This window comes from Pan troglodytes, chromosome 11 (assembly GCF_028858775.2).
Source record: "Pan troglodytes isolate AG18354 chromosome 11, NHGRI_mPanTro3-v2.0_pri, whole genome shotgun sequence".
NCBI classification, from domain to species: domain Eukaryota; kingdom Metazoa; phylum Chordata; class Mammalia; order Primates; family Hominidae; genus Pan; species Pan troglodytes.
The window spans coordinates 9,877,279-9,898,480 of record NC_072409.2 but is presented as its reverse complement, the minus strand read 5'-3'; the positions used below and the strand labels follow the sequence as shown (position 1 = coordinate 9,898,480).

Here is a 21,202-nt window from a genome sequence, read left to right as displayed (position 1 = left end):
TGCATTTCTGGATTTTGATGCAATGCAGTATGAATCTTTTGCTTTCTTAAAGCTAAGTCCCTGCTCACCTCTGCAAAATTGCGCTAACAAGTTGAAATGAATTAATCAGTTTGAAGGCTGACATGCTGATCCACAATCCTGATTGGAATGTGGTTTAAGCAAAAATACTTGTTTTTATTTATGGTGTTCAGTCATCCTTTATGTATTATTGACCTCTCTGCTTACCATCAAATCTGCCACTAAAATCTGCAGCTAAGCTGGTTTTGAGTTAATTTTGTTTGATCTGAGAATCAACTGGTATACAATTTTATGAGTGCTAATCAATTCTTTGGTGGTTTGTTCTTAGGGAAGCCCTTCCACATCCATGGATATAGTTCTCTTGCTTTGCAAATCTGAAATTTGGTAATAGGCTGGCATCCTAAGCCACGGAAAAAAGACATTGTTGGTTCTGCACATTTGGGTTCTGACTAAGCAACAAAAGCAACTGATGAATGGTTTCTATGATCTTTTGCTTTGGGTGATGTTTATGAATTTTTCCATAACCAAATGACCAAACGACCGTTCATCCTGTTAGTCCCTAAAAATCCCTTTCTTGCAAAATTGTATGTCTAGTGGTGTCCTGCCTGAGAATCAGAATTCATTTTGTAGTATTCCAAATGTCTCTTACATCCAGTACATTCAACTTGCTGAAAGAATGGCAATCCCAATGCTTTGTTTTTAATAGAGACTCCTTTCAGCTTCACTATAATTTTTTTCTCTCTTTTGGGATTCCATAGAGAAACTGACTGCACTCACTGCAGGTGCCAGGTTTACAGAGTCCAGAGCATTTGACCTTTGGTTCGAAAATGTTTGTATCTGCAGTCTTTTGTGTTGCTTAACGCAGTGGGATTCCCACCCACTGCCTCTGCCTGTACAAGAAGATAGAGCTATATATCCCATAAATACCCCCCAATTTTTTTTATTTTTATACTCCCAAATTTTATGCCCCCAAATACCCCCAAATTTTTATCTGGGGAATGAAAATTCCCCAAATACCAAGAACTGCCTCAAACAGCTGTCTGTTGGCATTCATCAATAAGACAAAGATATTCATGTCTAATCTATTTTGTAGGAATCCATTTTCAGTTGATACTGTGTATAAGTTTGTGTTTGATATCATGGATCATTCTGAAGCATGCTGTATCTTTGGATTAAATTAGAAATTTCTTTTTTTTTTTTTTTTTTTGAGACAGAGTCTCGCTCTGTCGCCCAGGCTGGAGTGCAGTGGCGCGATCTTGGCTCACTGCAAGCTCCGCCTCCCAGGTTCACGCCATTCTCCTGCCTCAGCCTCCCGAATAGCTGGGACTACAGGTGCCCACCACCACGCCCGGCTAATTTTTTTGTATTTTTAGTAGAGACGGGGTTTCACCGTGTTAGCCAGGATGGTCTCAATCTCCTGACCTCGTGATCCATCTGCCTCAGCCTCCCAAAGTGCTGGGATTACAGGCGTGAGCCACCGCGCCCAGCTGTATATTAGAAATTTCTAGCCAAGATTCATATCTTCAGACCCCACTCTTCTTCCGAGATCTGGTAGTATTGTAAGAATGCTGACAAGTTCATTTTATTCATTTTATTTATTACAATAGAGGACATAGTTGTAATTCCTGCTTTATCCCCATGAGATTCGCATTACTTGCTGAATGATGCAGCTAACGTTTGACTGCTGCATTGCAGCATTTATAAACAGCCTACGTCTTCAGTCTCCTCTAATAATATTTTGCAAATATATACCTTTTAAGTTACCTTAAATGGGAAGTTGTCCTTAAACATATAGAGAATATACTTAGCACTTCATTTCCCCTCCTTCAGTCTCTATGTGAACAGACTTGATTGGCAAAATCAGAGACAGTTGGCTCCTTTGAGATAAGCAGTCAGTTGATTGCATTCCTAGGAAGTCGTCTCTGTTGTGGTTTTTAGGCAGTTAGTGGAACTGATAGATAGGCTGGTAAGATTGGAGTTTGTTTTTTAATGGCATGTTTCCCAGATTTTTCCTTTCTGGTGCTCTCAAAAGGCGTTAATCCCATATGGCTGGGAACAGCCTGGAACGTTCTCTGTGAAGTCGGCCTTATCAGTCTGCTGCATATGCCAGGGAAGGGGTGGGGTGCTTGCAGCATGCAGCCTCGGTTGTGGAAGGAATGTGGCACGCCCAGGCCGAGCTGACATTTCAGTAACTGACAGTTTCGGGTGAGAGGCTGTAGCACCTTTGGATGGCAGGAATTCTTAATGATATTTATGAGAATTTTCCTGTGTTTAATGTAGTCTGCAGAAATGACCCTTTTAGGAGCAAAAAGAAACTGGAACTCGTGTAGATAAACAAGAGACAGCTCCCTATCAGGTTAAGAGGGGGGAAACTCTCACTAACCCATAATGTTTTTTGGTGTCTCCTGTAATTGCACAAATGAAAATTCTGAATGCTGACTGCAGTGGGAGCACATTGGTGACTTTCAGATACCCAGCTCCCCAGAGACAGCCTGTTGTGGCTTGGCAGACCTCCCACCTACTGACGTCAGCTGATCTACTGCAGGAAAGAAAAGTCCATTATTGCCTGACCAAAGCACTTGGTATAGAATTGACTCGTTCTACTTCACTGGGGTGACAAAGAGGGCCTTTTAGGTTGGTTAATTTCAGCAGGGCCTTGCTGAACTGTCTCTCTGGATTGGCAGGATCAAATCAGCAAGCTGGGCCCAAGCAGGGGGACTTGCTCAGATGGAACCTTTGCGATATTATGATGGAGATTTTCTTATCATAAAGGGCTGCTCCCAAATGTGATTTAATTTCCGTAGCAGGTAAAGGATTTTAGAAATGCAGTGACTCCTGTGATAGGAGGCAGAACAGCACCATACGCTCGAATCCTGGAGACTGCCATCTCTTTCAGGAGCTCGTGTGCAGTGTCGTTATTGTTCCATGTGTAACTATACCTTCCTTGGAAAATTTCTTTACAAGAAAATTTTGGAAGCAAACAAATTAGATGCATAATTTCTCAATGTTTTTCCATCTTAACTGTTTCCTGAGGGTTGAGAACAAAGGAAATATATAAATAAATAAGTCTAACCCTAATTGTTTACCAAGACTCAATCTTAAATAATTTTGATTTTTTTTTTTTTTTTTTTTTTTTTGAGACGGACTCTTGCTTTTTCGTCGCCCAGGCTAGAGTGCAGTGGTGCGATCTTGGCTCACTGCAACCTCCGCCTCCCGGGTTCAAGCGATTCTCCTGTCTCAGCCTCCCAGGTAGCTGGGACTACAGGCATGCGCCACTATGCTTGGCTACTTTTTGTATTGTTAGTAGAGATGGGGTTTCACCATGTTGGCCAGGCTGGTTTCAAACTCCTGACCTCAGGTGATCCACCCGCCTTGGCCTCCCAAAGTGCTGGGATTACAGGTGTGAGCCACTGTGCCTGGCCGATAATTTTGATTTTTAAGAAATGATTAATACATCCACATCCACCTCACCTTTTTTTTTTTTTTTTTAAAGAGACAGAGTCTCGCTCTGTCGCCCGGGCTGGAGTGCAAAGGCGTGATCTTGGCTCACTGCAACCTCGGCCTCCCGGGTTCTAGCAATTCTCCTGCCTCAGCCTCCCAAGTAGCTGGGATTACAGGCGCACGCCACCACACCTGGCTAATTTTTTGTATTTTAATAGAGACGGGGTTCCACCATGTTGCCCAGGCTGGTCTCGAACTCCTGAGCTAAGGCAATCCACCCCCTTCAGCCTTCCAAAATGCTAGGATTACAGGTGTAAGCCACCGTGCCTGCCTTTTTTTTTTTTTTTTTTGACACAGAGTCTAGCTCTGTCACCCAGGCTGGAGTGCAGGGGCTTGATCTCGGCTCACTGCAAACTCCGCCTCCCAGGCTCAAGGGATTCTCCAGCCCCAGCCTCCTGAGTAGATGGGACTACAGGCATGTGCCACCACACCCAGCTAATTTTGGTATTTTTAGTAGAGACAGAATTTTACCACGTTGGCCAGGCTGGTCTCAAACTCCTGACCTCAGGTGATCTGCCCACCTCGGCCTCCCAAAGTATTGGGATTACAGATGTGAGCCACTGTGTCTGCCTCACTGTTTTTTCACTCCAAAATGCAGATGTGAAAAGGAACTAATAAAGAGGGAGTGAAGGCCGGGCGCTGTGGCTCACGTCTGTAATCCCAGCACTTTGGGAGGCTGAGGTGGGTGGATCACCTGAGGTCAGTTCGAGACCAGTCTGGCCAATATGGTGAAACCCAATCTCTACAAAAGTACAAAAATTAGTCGCATGTGGTGGTGAGTGCCTGTAATCCCAGCTACTGGGGAGGCTGAGGCAGGAGAGTCACTTGAACCTGGGAGGCGGATGTTGCTGTGAACCCAGATAGCATCACTGCACTCCAGCCTGGGCAACAGAGCAAGACCCCATCTCAAAAAAAAAAAAAAAAGAGAGAGTGAAAGGAACTAATAAATAACCAAACAGCCATCAATAAATAATATGTCGGCCGGGCACTGTAGTTCACGCCTGTAATCCCAGCACTTTGGGAGGCCAAGGCGGGCGGACCACAAGGTCGAGATCAAGATCATCATGGCCAACATAGTGAAAGCCTGTCTCTTAAAAAGAAGAGAAATACAAAAATTAGCTGGGCGTGGTGGTTTGTGATTGTAGTCCCAGCTACTCGGGAGGCTGAGGCAGGAGAATTGCTTGACGCTGGAGGCGGAGGTTGCAGTGAGTCAAGATCGCACCACTGCAATCCAGCCTGGCGACAGAGCAAGACTCCATCTCAAAAAAAAAAAAAAAGGCCAGGCGCGGTGGCTCACGCCTGTAATCCCAGCTCTTTTGGAGGCCGAGGCAGGCAGATCACAAGGTCAAGAGATCGAGACCATCCTGGCTAATACAGTGAAACCCCATCTCTGCTAAAAATACAAAAAATTAGCCGGGCGAGGTGGTGGATGCTTGTAGTCCCAGCTAGTCGGGAGGCTGAGGCAGGAGAATGGCATGAACCTGGGAGGCGGAGCTTGCAGTGAGCCGAAATTGCGCCACTGCACTCCAGCCTGGGCAACAGAGCGAGACTCCGTCTCAAAAAAAAAAAAAAAGAATATGTCAATATGTCAACTCTAATCATGTTAAGAATCACTGGGTCTAGTGTGCCATATTCTGGGAACCGGAGGATCCCAGGTCATCCTGGCCTTTGCAACTTGCTTACTAAATTACCTGTCTCCCAACTACTTAATTATAAAACGATGGCAGTTTCTTTATTTCCAAGCTCTGAATATAATTGGAACTATAATATGTGCCAAGTCCTGAGTTCTGTGCCCAGAGAGTAAGAGTAAAATATGGTCTTCTTTATAGTTCCTTAAAGGACTTATGAATGTGGTAGGGAGAACACAATAATTTCATGGCAGAATGTGGCAGTGTTATAAGATGAATGATAGGGGTGGGTGGTCAGGGAGTGGAGACTTCTGATTCAGAAAGACTTCATAGAGGACGAGGCATTTGCTTTGGACTCAGAGATCTGTATGATTTGTTTTTTATATTTTTTATTTTTTTGACAGGCTGGAGTGCAGTGATGCGATCTGGGCTCATCACAACCTCCGCCTCTCAGGTTCAAGCGATTCTTCTGCCTCAGCCTCCCGAGTAGCTGGGGCTACAGGCGCGTGCCACCACACCTGGCTAATTTTTGTATTTTTAGTAGAGATGTGGTTTCACCATGTTGGCCAGGCTGGTCTGGAGCTCCTAACCTTGTGATCCACCTGCCTTGGCTTCCCAAAGTGCTGGGATTACAGGCGTGAGCCACCACGCCCAGCCGAGATCTGTATGATATTAGATGGTAGGGTTGGGAGTGGGAGAGGAGAGTGCACTCCTGGGAAAGGGAACTTTTTGAACTTTCAAATGGACCCTGTCCAGGACCTGTAATTGGTGTTGGTGAGGGAGCTTGACATGAGATAATGGCTGGAGGAGACAACTGGAAGGTGACTGAGTGAAGTCTTGTTTACCTTCTAGTAAGTGTGATGATAGTGATCCTTGTCAGGGTCCTCATCAGAAATCAGCCTTCTCCAAAATAGGCTGACAGACTTAGGGCAGTAGTGTAAACTATGACTGCCTGTTATCATTAAATATTATTACAAAACTTTGGGAGGCCAAGGTGGGCGGATCACGAGGTCAGGAGATCGAGACCATCCTGGCTAGCACGGTGAAACCCCGTCTCTACTAAAAAATAGAAAAAATTAGCCGGGCGTGATGGCAGGCGCCTGTGGTCCCAGCTACTCAGGAGGCTGAGGCAGGAGAATGGCGTGAACCCAGGATGTGGAGCTTGCAGTGAGCCGAGATCACGCCACTGCACTCCAGCCTGGGCGACAGAGCGAGACTCCGTCTAAAAAAAAAAAATATATATATATATATATATATATATTTTATTACAAAAACTGTTCTGAGCAGACATTAAGCTTTTCAAGGTCACTCCCAGTTTTTGGTTTTAAGGACTTGACGTCTGTTTTAAGAATAGAAAATAGGCCAGTGCAGTGGCTTATGCCTGTAATCCCAGCACTTTGGGAGACTGAGGCATGTGTATCACTTGAGTCCAGGAGTTCGAGACTAGCCTGGGCAACATGGTGAAACCACACCTGTACAAAAAATATAAAAATTATCCAGGTGTGCTGGCACCTGCCTGTACTCCTAGCTACTCAGGAGGCTGAGGTGGGAGGATCGCTGGAGCCCAGGAGGCAAGGTTGCAGTGAGTTGAGATCGTATCACTGCACTCTAGCCTGGGCAACAGAGTGAGACCCTGCCAAAAAAAAACAAAAAACAAAAAAACGCCACTTTCTCAGAGTATACTGCCATGTGGTCAATCCAAGATTGGTAATTCAGATTTAGTCATTAGGTTGATACCTAGTTGTGTAGCTTTAGTCAGCACATTCTTTATTTGCCATTCTTGTCATCAATCTAGCACTTAACTGGATAGAATTCCAATTTTACAATATGCAAACTGAAAGATTCGTTATGGAGCTCTCTCCCTACCCCTTACAAATGAATTCAGGTCTGCTGCACAGCAGCTGCAACACTCAGCGTGGACTTGATCATTTATTCAACCAACATTTCTTTTTTTTTTTTTTTTTTGAGACAGGGTCTCATTGTGTCACCCAGGCTGGAGTACAGTAGTGTGACTACGGGCGCATGCCACCATGCCTGGATAATTTTTTTTTTAGAGCCAGGGTTTAGCCATATTACCTAGGCTGTTCTCGAACTTCTGGGCTCAAGCAATCCGCCCACCTCAGCCTCCCAAAGTGCTGGGATTGCAGATGTGAGCCATGGCGCCCGGCCTATTCAACCAACATTTCTTAATGACCTCTGTATGCTAGAAATCAGGGATACAGGACCGGACATGGTGGCTTACACCTGTAATCTTAGCACTTTGGAAGACCCGAGGTGGGAGGATCATTTGAGCCCAGGAGTTCAAGACCAGCCTAGGCAACCTAGCAAAACCCTGTCTCTACAAAAAAAATTTAAAAATTAGCCAGTCATGGCTGTGCGTGGTGACTCATGCCTGTAATCTTAGCACTTTGGGAGGCCAAGGCGGGTGGATCACGAGGTCAGGAGTTCAAGACCAGCCTGGCCAACATGGTGAAACCCCGTCTCTACTAAAAATACAAAAATTAGCTAGGCACCATGATGGGCGCCTGTAATCCCAGCTACTTGGGAGGCTGAGGCAGGAGAATTGCTTGAACCCGGGATGCGGAGGTTTCAGTGAGCCAAGATCATGCCACTGCACTCTAGCCTGGGTGACAGAGCGAGAGTCCATCTCAAAAAAAAAAAAAAATTAGCCAGTCATGGTGGTGTGCACCCATAGTCACAGCAAGTGGGAGGCTGAGGTGGAAGGATCACTTGAACCAGGGAGGTCGAGGTTGCAGTGAGCCGTGACTGCACTCCAGCCTGGGCAGCAAAATAAGGTCCTGTCTCAAAAACAAATAAATAAATAAATAAAAATCTGGTATACAAAGATTAGGTTGCTCGGTGTAATCATACCTTAGGATGTATGTACAAGTGCTTTGCAAATCTAAAGAGAAGTGTGATTACGTCTGAGAAGGAGGGAAGGAAGGAACATTGGGTACAGTTTAGTAAAGAGTCAGGATCCTGCAGTTTACCCATTTCAGCTGGGTGTTGAGATATAAATAAATAAGCGCTATCTAGGCAAAGAAGAGTCATAGGACATTCTAAACAAAGGAAGCATGTGCACATGGCTTGGAGTTTTAAAGGGAATTACACATTTTAGAGCAGAAAGAATACTTTTATCCGCCACAAGGGTAGGGGTCACGGGTGAGAGATAATACCAGGCAGGCATGTTGGGCCAGATTGTGAAGGTCCTGCTCAAGAGGTGGGTTCTTTCTTCTGTCTGAAGGAAGCCATAGGTCGGGGGCAGTGGCTCACGCCTGTAATTCCAGCCCTTTGGGAGGCTGAGGCAGGCAGATCACGAGGTCAAGAGATCGAGACCATCCTGGCCAACATGGTGAAACCCCATCTCTACTAAAAATACAAAAATTAGCTGGGCATGGTGGTGCAGGCCTGTAGTCCCCGCTACTCGGGAGGCTGAGGCAGGAGAATCACTTGAACCCTGAAGGCAGAGGGCAGTGAGCCGAGATCATGCCATTGCACTCCAGCCTGGTGACTGAGCGAGACTCCGTTTCAAACAAAAAACAAAAAAAAGCCATAAAAGATTTGGGAGTGGCATGGCGAAGGATGTTTCCTTTTATAGTATAAAACATTTTGGACTGTGGAAAAACAATAATACAACAAAAATACATGGTTGATATGTGGAGAATAAAGGAATGGTGATATGACTAAAATCAGCTCATCTACACTTCTCCAGGAAGATGGTCTCTTAGAAAGGCAATCTTCAGATCTGATCAGGCACAGACAGTGCCTTCCTACCACCAATGAGAACTGCTTGAATCCCTACAGAGCTGGGGCACTAGCTAGAAACTCTGACATCAGTCATCTCCTTCTGTTTACCTGCTAGGTGGATGTGGGGCAGCACTCTTGACAGGTTTCATTCCTAACTCTTAGCCTACTCACCCTTTTCTTTCTGTCTTGGGATAGGCGACAGGATAAAGGAAAGAACTCCCAGATGTTTCCAGGGTAACACAATTTTATACCTTTTATTATACATTGTAGAACAATAGCTGGAAGGGACCAGCAGGCTTATCTGTTCTGCTTCCTTAGTGAACTCAAAAACCTCTCTATAGGCTGTAATTTTGAAGTTCGAAGAGACTTGAGAGCACGTCGTTTTTCCTGACATTTTTAGTCACTTTAGGAAATTGAGGCATGGAGAGGGAAGGTGGCTAGTGTGAGGTCACGTGTTGCTGACAAATTCAGAAGCTTTTTGGCATTAATCCGTATCTGTTTCCTTCTGTGTTCCTTAATTAGTTAGAGGATAAAATGGCATATTCTTTGTTTTTGGTTTTTGTTTTGTTTTGTCACCCAGGGCGGAGTGCAGTGGTGCAATGATGGCTCACTGCAGTCTTGAACTCCTGGGCTCAGGTGATCCTCCTGCCTTAGCCTCCTGAGTAGCTGGTACCATAGGCACACACCACCATGCCCAGCTATTTTTTTGTATTTTTAGTAGAGACAGTGTTTCACCTTGCTGCCCAGCTATTTTTTTGTATTTTTAGTAGAGACGGTGTTTCACCTTGTTGCCCAGCTGCTCTCAAACTCCTGGAGTCAAGCAGTCTGCCACTTTGGCCTCCCAAAGTGTTGGGATTACAAGCGTGCGCCACCGCACCCCCTGCTTGAAAGGACTTCTGAATGGACTTAGCAATGATTATTTGAATACCACAGTTGCTGTTTCCTCTGAATCCTTGAAGCCTTTGTAGAATTGACAGTACAAACCATAGTTCTCCCATTCACAGTTTTCATTTGGTTTCCTTGCCGTGTGTGGGTTAGGCATCTTCTGAGGGCCCTATGTAGGTAGGTGTTGCAGGGGAATGGATGGCCGTTTTTAATAGAGAAATAGGATCTGGGCTCCATTGTTCGTAAGAAGGGGTTGTCTTCTCAATTCATTTGTCTGCTGGGTTTATCTGATAATTATTTCTTTCCTTCAGAGAGGCTAATTACTTTTCATCTATTTTGGTGCCTATTGGTACTTATCTCAGCGCATTTTGTCATTTCAGAAAATGGACCCAAGTGGGGTCAAAGTGCTGGAAACAGCAGAGGACATCCAGGAGAGGCGGCAGCAGGTCCTAGACCGATACCACCGCTTCAAGGAACTCTCAACCCTTAGGCGTCAGAAGCTGGAAGATTCCTATCGATTCCAGTTCTTTCAAAGAGATGCTGAAGAGCTGGAGAAATGGATACAGGAAAAACTTCAGATTGCATCTGATGAGAATTATAAAGACCCAACCAACTTGCAGGTACGTCTGATCTCCTGGGATTCCTGCCAAAATTCAAGAGCCCAAATGTTCTTACCCAAAAATCAGACGAGGAAAGTTACTTAATTATGACCTTGAGAGATTGGACAAGAAGAATATAATAAGGAAGGACAAACTCATTGTTTTCCCATATTAGTGAGGGTGAATGTGGAATCTTAGAGGTATTAATTGTCTTTTCTGGATGCTTTAAACTGATGGTTCTCAAACCTCTGCCTTGATACTACTGGTGAGCTTTAAACATTTTTCAGGGAAGTTCTGGGTTAATCTCTTGGAATGAGGTTTTTTGTTTTGTTTTGTTTTGTTTTTGTTTTTTGAGACAGAGTTTCGCTCATGTCGCCCAGGCTGGAGTGCAATGGTGTGATCTTGGCTCACTGCAACCTCCACCTCCCAGGTTCGAGTGATTCTCCAGCCTCAGCCTCCCAGGTTGCTGGGATTACAGGCGCCTGCCACTGTGCCCAGCTAATTTTTGTATTTTTAGTAGAGATAGGGTTTTGCCATGTTAGCCAGGCTGGTCTTGAACTGACCTCAGGTGATCCACCCACCTTGGCCTCCCAAAGTGCTCAGATTACAGGCGTGAGCCACCACACCTGGCCTGGAATGAGTTTTTGAGGAAGGCATAATAGTGTTGTTGCTGGCAAAAATTTATAGTTATTCTGGAGTCAGATATCAAAGAATAAGTACTTAAAGTTATTGAGTCCCTTTCAGAGACTTGGTAAATCTTATCAAAAGCAAAGCCTGAATCTTATGGTACGTAAATTATATATTTAAAACTTTTTTTTTTTTTTTGAGACGGAGTTTTGCTCTTATTGCCCAAGTTGGAGTGCAATGGTGCAATCTCAGCTCACTGCAACCTCTGCCTCCCAGATTCAAGTGATTCTCCTGCCTCAGCCTCCCGAGTAGCTGGGATTGTAGGCACGCGACACCACGCCCAGCTAATTTTTTGTATCTTTAGTAGAAACAGGATTTCATCATGTTTACCAGGCTGGTCTCGAACTCCTGACCTCAGGTGATCTGCCTGCCTCAGCCTCCCAAAGTGCTGGCATTACAGGCGTGAGCCACTGCACCCGGCCAAAACTTTTTTATAAAAAGGGAAAGCCTTTCTTCTCACTTTCAGTGAAAGATTTTTAAAGAAAATTGTTTCGGTAGCAAGTGGAACAGTAGTTGGGCCCATGGATTTTTTAACTATAAAAAATTGACTACAGTAACCTAAGAAGAGAATGAAGAACACTGCTTTAGGTACAATCCCTGCCTGGCAGGCCCCTTCCCATCTTAGTTTTTGATGAAAAAGAGGTATTGAGAAATGGAGTGTAGGCAGGGTCAAAGAGTCTGGCCTCTAAAGCAAGTGAAAGAAAGTCTCATGTGTCAGTGAATATGGATGGATTTTTCAAGAGTAAGCACTGAATGTTGAGAAAACTGTTGGTATGGTTCTGTATTTCTAGAAGGGACTGGATGTTCACATAAAGGCTAATTTTCTGATAGCAAAAAAAAAATTATTAATAGGATATTTTGTAGCATCTTCCATTGACAATGTTAGTTCTCAGTGGTGAGTGAGGACCATTGATGGCCCTCGCTGGCCAGGCTTTCAGAGGACCAGGAGAAATGCAGTCAGAGTATTTGAGGAACTGAGCAGGTAAGAGAATGGGCAAGGTGCCAAATGATGTATCCCTAACTAGAGGGAGCAGGATTGAGGAGGAGAGGAACACGGGGAACAGGGGGGACAAAATGCTGATGCTGTGTGGTTGCATCTGAGGCTCACTTCAAGGTCCGCCAACAGGGAAAGCTTCAGAAGCATCAAGCATTTGAAGCTGAAGTGCAGGCCAACTCAGGAGCCATTGTTAAGCTGGATGAAACTGGAAACCTGATGATCTCAGAAGGGCATTTTGCATCTGAAACCATACGGGTGAGTATGAGTAGCTCGTGGCGTGGATGGCTTCATCTGGGTGGAGCATTGTAGATTCATGCATACATGTCAGTTTGGGTTCCCAAAAAGATAGACTTTTCCAGCTTTTAAAAGAATTTATGAAGTCTCCTTAAGAAGTTACCCGAATCCTGCCTTTGTAATATGACAGCATGAATGTAAGCAAGTGTTTGTATACTCAGTGAGGAAATTAATGTTCCTTTTGCAGAGCAAATTAGAATGTGATTATACTTTAAAGAAAACTGTGAATTTAACATTTATAAATGGCAGTGAGATGGCAGAGCATATTAGTGAAATTGGCAAATTTAAGGACTCAGATGCAAAGATAAATAGAAACAAGCACAGACACTATAAAGAAGGTTATCTGTGGGAAAGCTTGCTGTCTTGAATCTTGGCTTGCCCTGGGAGGGGTTTACTGAGGTCTAGGCAGCAAGCCTGTTAAAGCTCCAGCTCTAAGGAATGATGTGTGGCACCTATTGGTCAATGACCATGGTGATGGGACTGACTTTGAGGCAGGAGTCCTGGAACTCTTTGGTCTGGCTGATTTTAGTGCGAGTTTATTGGAGCTGAGGTAGTAATTGATCTTTCTCTGCTTCATTTCACATATCTAGTATGAAGATATTAAGGGAAAACAAACCTCTTGACAGTGAGGTGTGCACATTGAGTTTCTTATAACTGGATGTACTTATCTATCTTTGATACACATCATGTCTAGCTGTGTGTTCTCTTTGGTTCTTTGTCATCCAAAGCCACATTGCATTGAGGCCCAGCCTTTTCTAGTCTTTTACCTGTCAAAGCAGTCCTGAAGATTTAAATGAAAGCTGCACCCTTAAGCCCCAGCTAGAACTGTTTTGTCCCCTACTCTTCCTTGATAACTGTGTGGAGGTTTCGTTCACTGAGGATCCAGTCTAGTCATTTTCAACAATAAATGTTTGTTTCCTCACGTTTGCTTGGCAATACTCTGCAGTCTCATATTAAGGACTTACAATCAGCCCTAAGATGTATGATGAATAATTATTAACTATTACTAATAATGATGATTGTAAATAGGAAATAAAAGTGAATTCCAAATGTCATATGACTAATAACATTTAACCCATTTGGGCAATGTAATATGTGTTTGCAATTAAATACAGATATTTATCTTCCCATCTTCACACTATTTTATATACAGTCTTAGAGTAAATGAAATCAGTCTGCGTTATTATTTCCTTGATAGAAGTTGTTTTCCCAGAGTGAATGAGGCACCTCTGTAGTAGAATATGTAACCAGCTTACAGATGGGGAACATTAGACAGAGATCAAGTGTTTGGCTTCAGTAATTAAGGCGGAAGGGAGGAGGACCTAAAGCTGACTTTATTCATGTCTATTAGTACCCTCTGCCCTGTTTAGACAGCTTATTTATTTATTTTTATATATGTGTATATATATATATATATATATATATATTTTTTTTTTTTTTTTTTTTTTAGATGAAGTTTTGCTCTTGTTGCCCAAGCTGGAGCAGAATGGCAAGATCTCGGCTCACTGCAACCTCCACCTCCTGGGTTCAAGCGATTCTCCTGCTTCAGCCTTCTAACTAGCTGGGATTACAGGTGCCCACCACCATGCCCGGCTAATTTTTGTATATTTAGTAGAGATGGGGTTTCATCATGTTGACCAGGCTGGTCTTGAACTTCTGACCTCAGGTGATCCACCTGCCTCAGCCTCCCGAAGTGCTGGGATTACAGGCTTGAGCCACCGTGCCCAGCCCAGATGGCTTATTTATTTATTTATTTATTTATTTTTGAGATGGAGTTTTGCTCTTGTTGCCCCGGCTGGAGTGGAATGGCACGATCCCGGCTCACTGCAACCTCCACCTCCCAATTTCAAGTGATTCTCCTGCCTCAGCCTCCCGAGTAGCTAGGATTACAGGCATGCGCTGTGCCACCACAGCCAGCTAATTTTGTATTTTTAGTAGAGACAGGGTTTCTCCATGTTAGTCAAGCTGGTCTCAAAACTCCCAACCTCAGGTGATCTGCCCGCCTTGGCCTCCCAAAGTGCTGGGATTACAGGCATGAGCCGCCGCTCCTGGCCTAGATAGCTTATTAAAGCAACATTAACAATACTGTTAACTGGCCAGGCATGGTGGCTCACACTTGTAATCCCAGAACTTTGGGAGGCCAAGGCTGAGGCAAGAGGATCACTTGAGCTCAGGAGTTCAAAACCAGCCTGGGCAACATAGTGAGACCTCGTCTCTACAAAAAAATTTAAAAATTAGTGGGGCGTGGTGGTGCACACCTGTAGCCCCAGCTACTGGGGAGGCTGAGGTGGGAGGATTGCTTGATCCTGGGAGGTCAAGGCTGCAGTGAGCCATGATTGCACCCCTGGAGTCCAGCCTAGGCAACAGAGCAAGACTGTCTGGGAAAAATAAAAAAAAAAAAAAAAAGGCCAGGCACAGTGGCTCATGCCTGTAATCCTAGCACTTTGGGAGGCTGAGATGGGCGGATCATCTGAGGTCAGGAGTTCAAGACCAGTCTGGCTAACATGGTAAAACCCCGTTTCTACCAAAAAATTAGCCAAGCATGGTGTTGCGTGCCTGTAATCCCAGCTAGTTGGGAGGCTGAAGCAGGAGAATCGCTTGAACTCAGGAGGCGGAGGTTGAAGTGAGCCGAGATCCTGCCATTGCACTCTGGCTTGGGCAACAAGAGCGAAACTCTGTCTGAAAATAAAATTTAAAAAACCTATTAAATATAGTTTGTTGAGTAGGTATTAGGAGCTATTTATGTACAGTTACTTTGCTAACCTCTGATCTTCACAGTAAGTGTGCAAGGTGGCCATTATTTCCCTATTATGTGAGAGTAGAAACTGAGTCTCAGAGAATTTGAGTAACTTGCCCAAAGTCACACAGTTGATAGATGACTGAACTGGAATTTCCTCTATCCCCTTCTTTGTCTAGTCACCACTATTTGTTTTATTTTAATTTATTATTATTTTTGAGACAGGGTCTTGCTCTGTCACCCATGCTGGAGTGCAGTGGCACAATCTCAGCTAGCTGCAACCTCCTTCCACCAGGCTCAAGTGGTTCACCCACCTCAGCCTCCCGAGTAGCCGGCACCACAGGAACGCACAAGCACACTGAGCTATTTTTTTGTATTTTTAGTAGAGATAGGGATCTTGCCATGTTGCCCAGGCTGGTCTTGAACTCCGGAGCTCAAGCAATCCGCCTGCCTCGGCCTCCCAAAGTGCTGGGATTACAGGCGTGAGCCACTGCACCCAGCCTGTGTGCTTTGTTTTTCCAACCTGTACTTCATTCCTGTCTTCTTTGCTTAATGTTTCCACCATCTGCTTCTATGAAGGCTCCTGTTGCTTGCTTATGTCCCTATTGAGAAATCCACCTGAGTAAGAACCAGGCTTGCTTGTCCACCCCGTCAGCTTTCCACATGTTTATGAAGCGCACCTGCCTCCCTGCCCACTCGCGCTCTCAAATAATAGTAAGCCTGTGAAGCCAGACTCTCTCTAACCTGCAGTATTTACAAGATCAGACACATCAGCAATGGGAAAATGGTTCCAGTACTGGGACAGGCCTTGCCCTAGTTCTTTCCTTGAGGGTGTAAAAATGAAATATGTGAGATGGACAATTGACTTGAATGTGAGAGGATTTTCTCTAGTCTTCTGTGGCCTCATTTTTAATTTGAGCAGGAGCTCTCATTTAATCTTTTACTTTCATGCTCACAGTTACTATGGTGATCTTGGCTTGGTCATTTATTTGGTCCCCTAACTCAGTACCTTAGTTTGGCAGAAAGTGGTAGCAGAGGAAGGTGGGTGGCATGTGAGGGCATGTCTGTGTCCTGGATAACCTGTCTGTCACTGGTTTAGACTTTCACACCATACCGGACAGCGTGGCGCCCCATAGTCACCGCCACCCACATCGGGTCCTACATCCGAGTAGGTGGAGTATTGACTTGCTGTCGGTTGCCTTTTCCCGCTTGCTTTGGAGTGCCTTTCACTTCTTTCTCAGTGGTGGGGTCACAGTTTTGCCAACAGTGGTGGAAGTGAATTATGTGAGCATGTATTCCTCTGCTGCTTTCTCCTTTCAAGTAAAACATCCACACTTGTTTCTAAGAGAATCCACCCATGTTGACTGTCACGTGGTTTTCAGGTTTTCATTTTGCTAGGAGTGACATCTCAATCATGGGTGGATCCCAGACTTCTTTTCTGTTAGTGTTTAAACCTCTTTGTTTGTTTTACTTATGTCTGTCAGTGTTGTACAGAAACTCCCAGTATCTTGGGTAGGCATAATCAAGGCATTGAGGTTGGATTGGAATACCAGAATGCATCATTTAAGCTTGAATTGATTACCAATTTCCTCCAATTCTTGATAAGTCCTTACTGGGCTTGTGTTATGAGAACCCAAAGATGCTGGGAAGTGAATACGTTTGACCCTGCCACTTGGGTGAAGTTTGAAATAAACCTCACTTGAGATGTACCACAAACTGTCTTTTCACTGAAGGTCCAAAGTTTTTTCTGTCAGGGATCCTTTTTGATAGCTGATGACTTTTCAGGACCCCATCTTTTCTACTTTTTTATTTTTCCCGAGATGGATTCTTGTTCTTTTGCCCAAAGCTGGAGTTCAATGGCACAATCTTGGCTCACTGCAACCTCCACCTCCCAGGTTCAAGCAATTCTCCTGCCTCAGCCTCCCGAGTAGCTGGGATTACAGGTGTGTGCCACCACGCCCGGCTAATTTGTGTATTTTTAGTAGAGACGGGTTTCACCATGTTGGCCAGGCTGGTCTCGAACTCCTGACCTCATGATCTGCCCACCTCAGCCTTCCAAAGTGCTGGGATTACAGGAGTGAGCCACTGCGCCCAGCCCTTTTCTACTTTTTTTTTGAGACGGAGTCTCGCTCTGTCGCCCAGACTGAAGCACAGTGGCACAATCATGGCTCACTGCAAGCTCCACCTCCCTGGGGTCAAGTGATTCTCCTGCCTCAGCCTTCCGAGTAGCTGGGATTACAGGTGTGCGCCACCATACCCGGCTCATTTTTGTACTTTTAGTAGAGATGGGGTTTCACCATGCTGGCCAGGCTGGTCTTGAACTCCTGACCTCGTGATCCGCCTGCCTCGGCCTCCCAAAGTGCTGGGATTACAGGCGTGAGCCACTGCACCCAGCCTCCCCTTTTCTACTTTTATACCAAGATTTTCCTGTTGTGCCTCATGATTTTTACATTGATGATGCCTATAAGACCTCTTCTTTTGTTTTGTTTTTTTCCCTTTATCTCCATGAATTTGGAATACATCCTTCAGTAATTTCAGCTCAGTTTACACATTAATTCCTCATTTTTCCTTTCCCAGTAGTCTTCTGGATTAGGAATTCCACTCTAATAATTTAATAATAATTAATAGTATTGACTGTGTACCTATTATTATATAATACTAAAATATATAACTATACAATATATCATAAATATAATTATAAATGAAATATAAAGATATTATTAATAATATAAATGATAATGATTTTCCTGATGTAAACTAGAGTAAATCTACCTGTGAAAGAACTAGAGTAGATCTACCTACTTGTAACTTGAAGACCACCAAGAAACCACTGTGAACTGTGGACTTTTCCCTACTCCCAGTTAAATTTACTATTTCCTCTCAGTTTAGGGATTATCTTTTAAAAATATTTTTATTCAGAGCTCCATAAGGTCTCTAACTTGTCTAAACTCTATGGAAGAGCCAGATCCCACAGAGCCAGTTGTGATCTGATTAAAACTCTGATTTGAAACTTTCAGACCCGTTTGATGGAGCTGCACCGCCAGTGGGAATTACTTTTGGAGAAGATGCGAGAAAAAGGAATCAAACTGCTGCAGGCCCAGAAGTTGGTGCAGTACTTACGAGAATGTGAGGACGTGATGGACTGGATCAATGACAAGGCACGTTTTGGGAAGAAGGGTTTGCTAAGCTTTACTCAAAGAAAAGGGAAGAGACTCCTCTGTGATCTGTAGTGAGACCCAGTGTTAGCACAGATACGGCCATTTTAAGTGAAAGGGTGGAAGTGGGGTTGCTGTCTTTCCAGCTGCTCTCTAGGTGTATGTGCTATTCTGTAACTCTGAAGCCTGGAGTCGCTGAGACAGAAATGCTGTGAACTCAACCTCTTAACTTTCTGTGGGAGGAACTAAAATCACAAACCACAGACAAAACTGTATCCATGAAAGCTAACATGGCTCCATCCCTAATGTGTCTGTTTGATGTTTCTGGAAGCCATTGTTAACAAATGTTGGTTGGTGACTCTGGCTCTCTTATGGTCCCTGAATAGGAAGCAATTGTTACTTCTGAAGAGCTGGGCCAGGATCTGGAGCATGTAGAGGTTTTACAGAAGAAATTTGAAGAGTTTCAAACAGATATGGCTGCTCATGAAGAAAGAGTTAATGAAGTGAACCAATTTGCTGCCAAACTCATACAGGTAAATAGCAAAGTGCTGTATGCTTCTCACAACATTATTATGTTAACTTTTTAGTATATTCAGGATAAAATTTTGATGATTGGTCCCCTAATTTCTGAGTGAGCAAGTTTTTGTAAGCATGTCTGAGAGTTTTGTTTAGATGTGAGGCACAATACTGATTACTCCTAAATTGGAAAATGCTTTTCAATGTGTTGCCTTGGGCAGGAAGGGCAGAGTTCATTTGATCTGTTTCCTCTACCCACTTTTGGGTAGGGCTGGGTGAAGCTTTTATTGGACTGCTGAAGCTAGGTCTCAGGGTTTCTCAGACGAGGGTGTGGTGGTGAATGCTAAGTTAGTATTGGCAGATGTCCACCAATGCATTAGGGCTCTTGCCTTCCTTTTTTATTTGAAGCTTCCCTGGGCTGTCTTGGGAGCCTGGGAGAACCTTGTCGTGAATAGGCTCTCCACTCTGGCGCTGGAGCCCATTAAGAGGGAATGACAACCCTTCCCCAGTGCCCACGTGTACAATCTTGTAAGCTGCTTCCACTACGAGTCCAAAGGGTTCCAAAGACATCAAGTACTCGGAACCAGAGAGTTTTTACTTTTAGGGAAATTTGATTTGGGGGGTACAAATTTTAAGTGTATAAATCTGCTTATAGGCTGGTACTTGTTTCCTTTTTCTGGTCAGTGATTAAGAGAAAGATACCCGGCATTCCTCAGAAATATCTCACCCTTCCACAGTGACAGATGTGTTGCTTTTCCAAACCCTAAGCTTTCCTGCGGTTGAGCTTGAGAAAAGTAGTCAGGCCAAACCCATGGTATCCCAAATGGATTCAAGAACCCTGAAATGCTTCATTTTATTACTTTATATCATATTTTTTAAAACACCAAAATGTGGTTGGTAGGGAAGGATACTTTTAAAGAAATGTCTCTAAGCTTGATGCAGTGGCACCTGCCTATAGACCCAGCTACTCTACTCAGACTCAGGCTGACAAGGCAGGATCACTTGAGACCAGCCTGGGTAACATAGCAAGACCCTGTCTCAAAAAAGAAAAAAAGAAATGTCATCAGTCTAAAGCCAGGGACAAACTCTTGAGCCCCGAAAATTATGTTTATGTGCAAGAATGCTTAACAGCCTCAAGAACATCTGAAATACCAAATTTTCAAGCAGTTAGGGTAGATGAGTACATTGATAAAGTTACCACAAAGTTGCTGCCAAACTATTTATTAACATAAAGGTTTTTGGCACTTTTGCACATAACCACCTTATAGACTAACCACACTACTCCAAAAGATAGAGAATGGCTCTCCCCTTTTTACATAAGAAATAGAAACTCTTTGGAGTTGTAGTTCACTTATCATGTTGACCATTATTTCTTGTGATTCTCTTCAGAGTGGTGATTTGCTGAGATGCTTCAAGGAACCAACCCCAGGGTAACTAGTTGGAGGAGCCAGAAGTTGTGTACAAATCCAGTCTCTTCTCTTCCTTGTTTAGGAGCAGCACCCTGAGGAGGAACTGATCAAGACTAAGCAGGATGAAGTCAATGCAGCCTGGCAGCGGCTGAAGGGCCTGGCTCTGCAGAGGCAGGGGAAGCTCTTTGGGGCAGCAGAAGTTCAGCGCTTTAACAGGTGTCAAGCCAGAGTGGGCTTTGGGGAATGGGTCTCAACCCGGAGGGGAGTTGTGAAGCACAGGGCATGTGCTGGTGAGCTGTCGGGGCTGACTAGGCCTTGGTCCCATGGGGTGTTCCTAGTTCTAGGGAGTCGTCATTGCTGTGGATTAACTGGTGCCTTTGTTCTGTAGGGATGTGGATGAGACTATCAGTTGGATTAAGGAAAAGGAGCAGTTAATGGCCTCTGATGATTTTGGCCGAGACCTGGCAAGTGTTCAGGCTCTGCTTCGGAAGCACGAGGGTCTGGAGAGAGATCTTGCTGCTCTAGAAGACAAGGTGGGTTTTACAAGCAGCTGATTCTGTAAATAAGTTACCAAGGGTCAGGAGAATAGTTCTGACGGAGTTCATTTCTAGGTCAAAGCCCTGTGTGCTGAGGCTGACCGCCTGCAACAGTCCCACCCTCTGAGTGCAACACAGATTCAAGTGAAGCGAGAGGAACTGATTACAAACTGGGAGCAGATCCGCACCTTGGCGGCAGAGAGACATGCACGGCTCAATGATTCATACAGGTGCAAATAATGCTCCAGGTTTTAACCAGTATCATTTGGCTTCTTTTTTGGAAGCAGGAATAGCAGAGTTAAGGGTCTGTTCTGTGTTCTGTGAAAGTGTCAGGTATCACCTACAAATGCAAATCACTTCTTACCTATGTTCTCTCTGTTTGGAGACTGGCAACTGTATCATGTGTAGTATATGTATGGTATTTACAACTTCATAAATTCTTCTATTCTGCATCACTGCATTATGATTGATAGAATGGGAATGTCCCTTTAAG

The 21,202-nt window shown here is 44.3% G+C and overlaps 1 protein-coding gene across 24 annotated transcripts in view; it reads left to right on the top strand.

Annotated features, from left to right (window-relative positions):
* The window catches only part of SPTAN1 (spectrin alpha, non-erythrocytic 1), an 81,092-nt gene that overhangs the window by 4,009 nt on the left and 55,881 nt on the right, over positions 1-21,202 (top strand). For all 24 annotated transcript variants that reach the window (XM_063788214.1, XM_063788205.1, XM_063788216.1 and 21 more), the window contains exons 2-8: positions 10,160-10,399; positions 12,192-12,317; positions 18,111-18,251; positions 18,635-18,781; positions 20,256-20,389; positions 20,562-20,706; positions 20,785-20,939. In XM_063788214.1, the coding sequence (XP_063644284.1) occupies positions 10,163-10,399; positions 12,192-12,317; positions 18,111-18,251; positions 18,635-18,781; positions 20,256-20,389; positions 20,562-20,706; positions 20,785-20,939 (1,085 nt within the window). In that variant the 5' untranslated portion in view covers positions 10,160-10,162. The remainder of the gene's footprint in view (positions 1-10,159; positions 10,400-12,191; positions 12,318-18,110; positions 18,252-18,634; positions 18,782-20,255; positions 20,390-20,561; positions 20,707-20,784; positions 20,940-21,202) is intronic.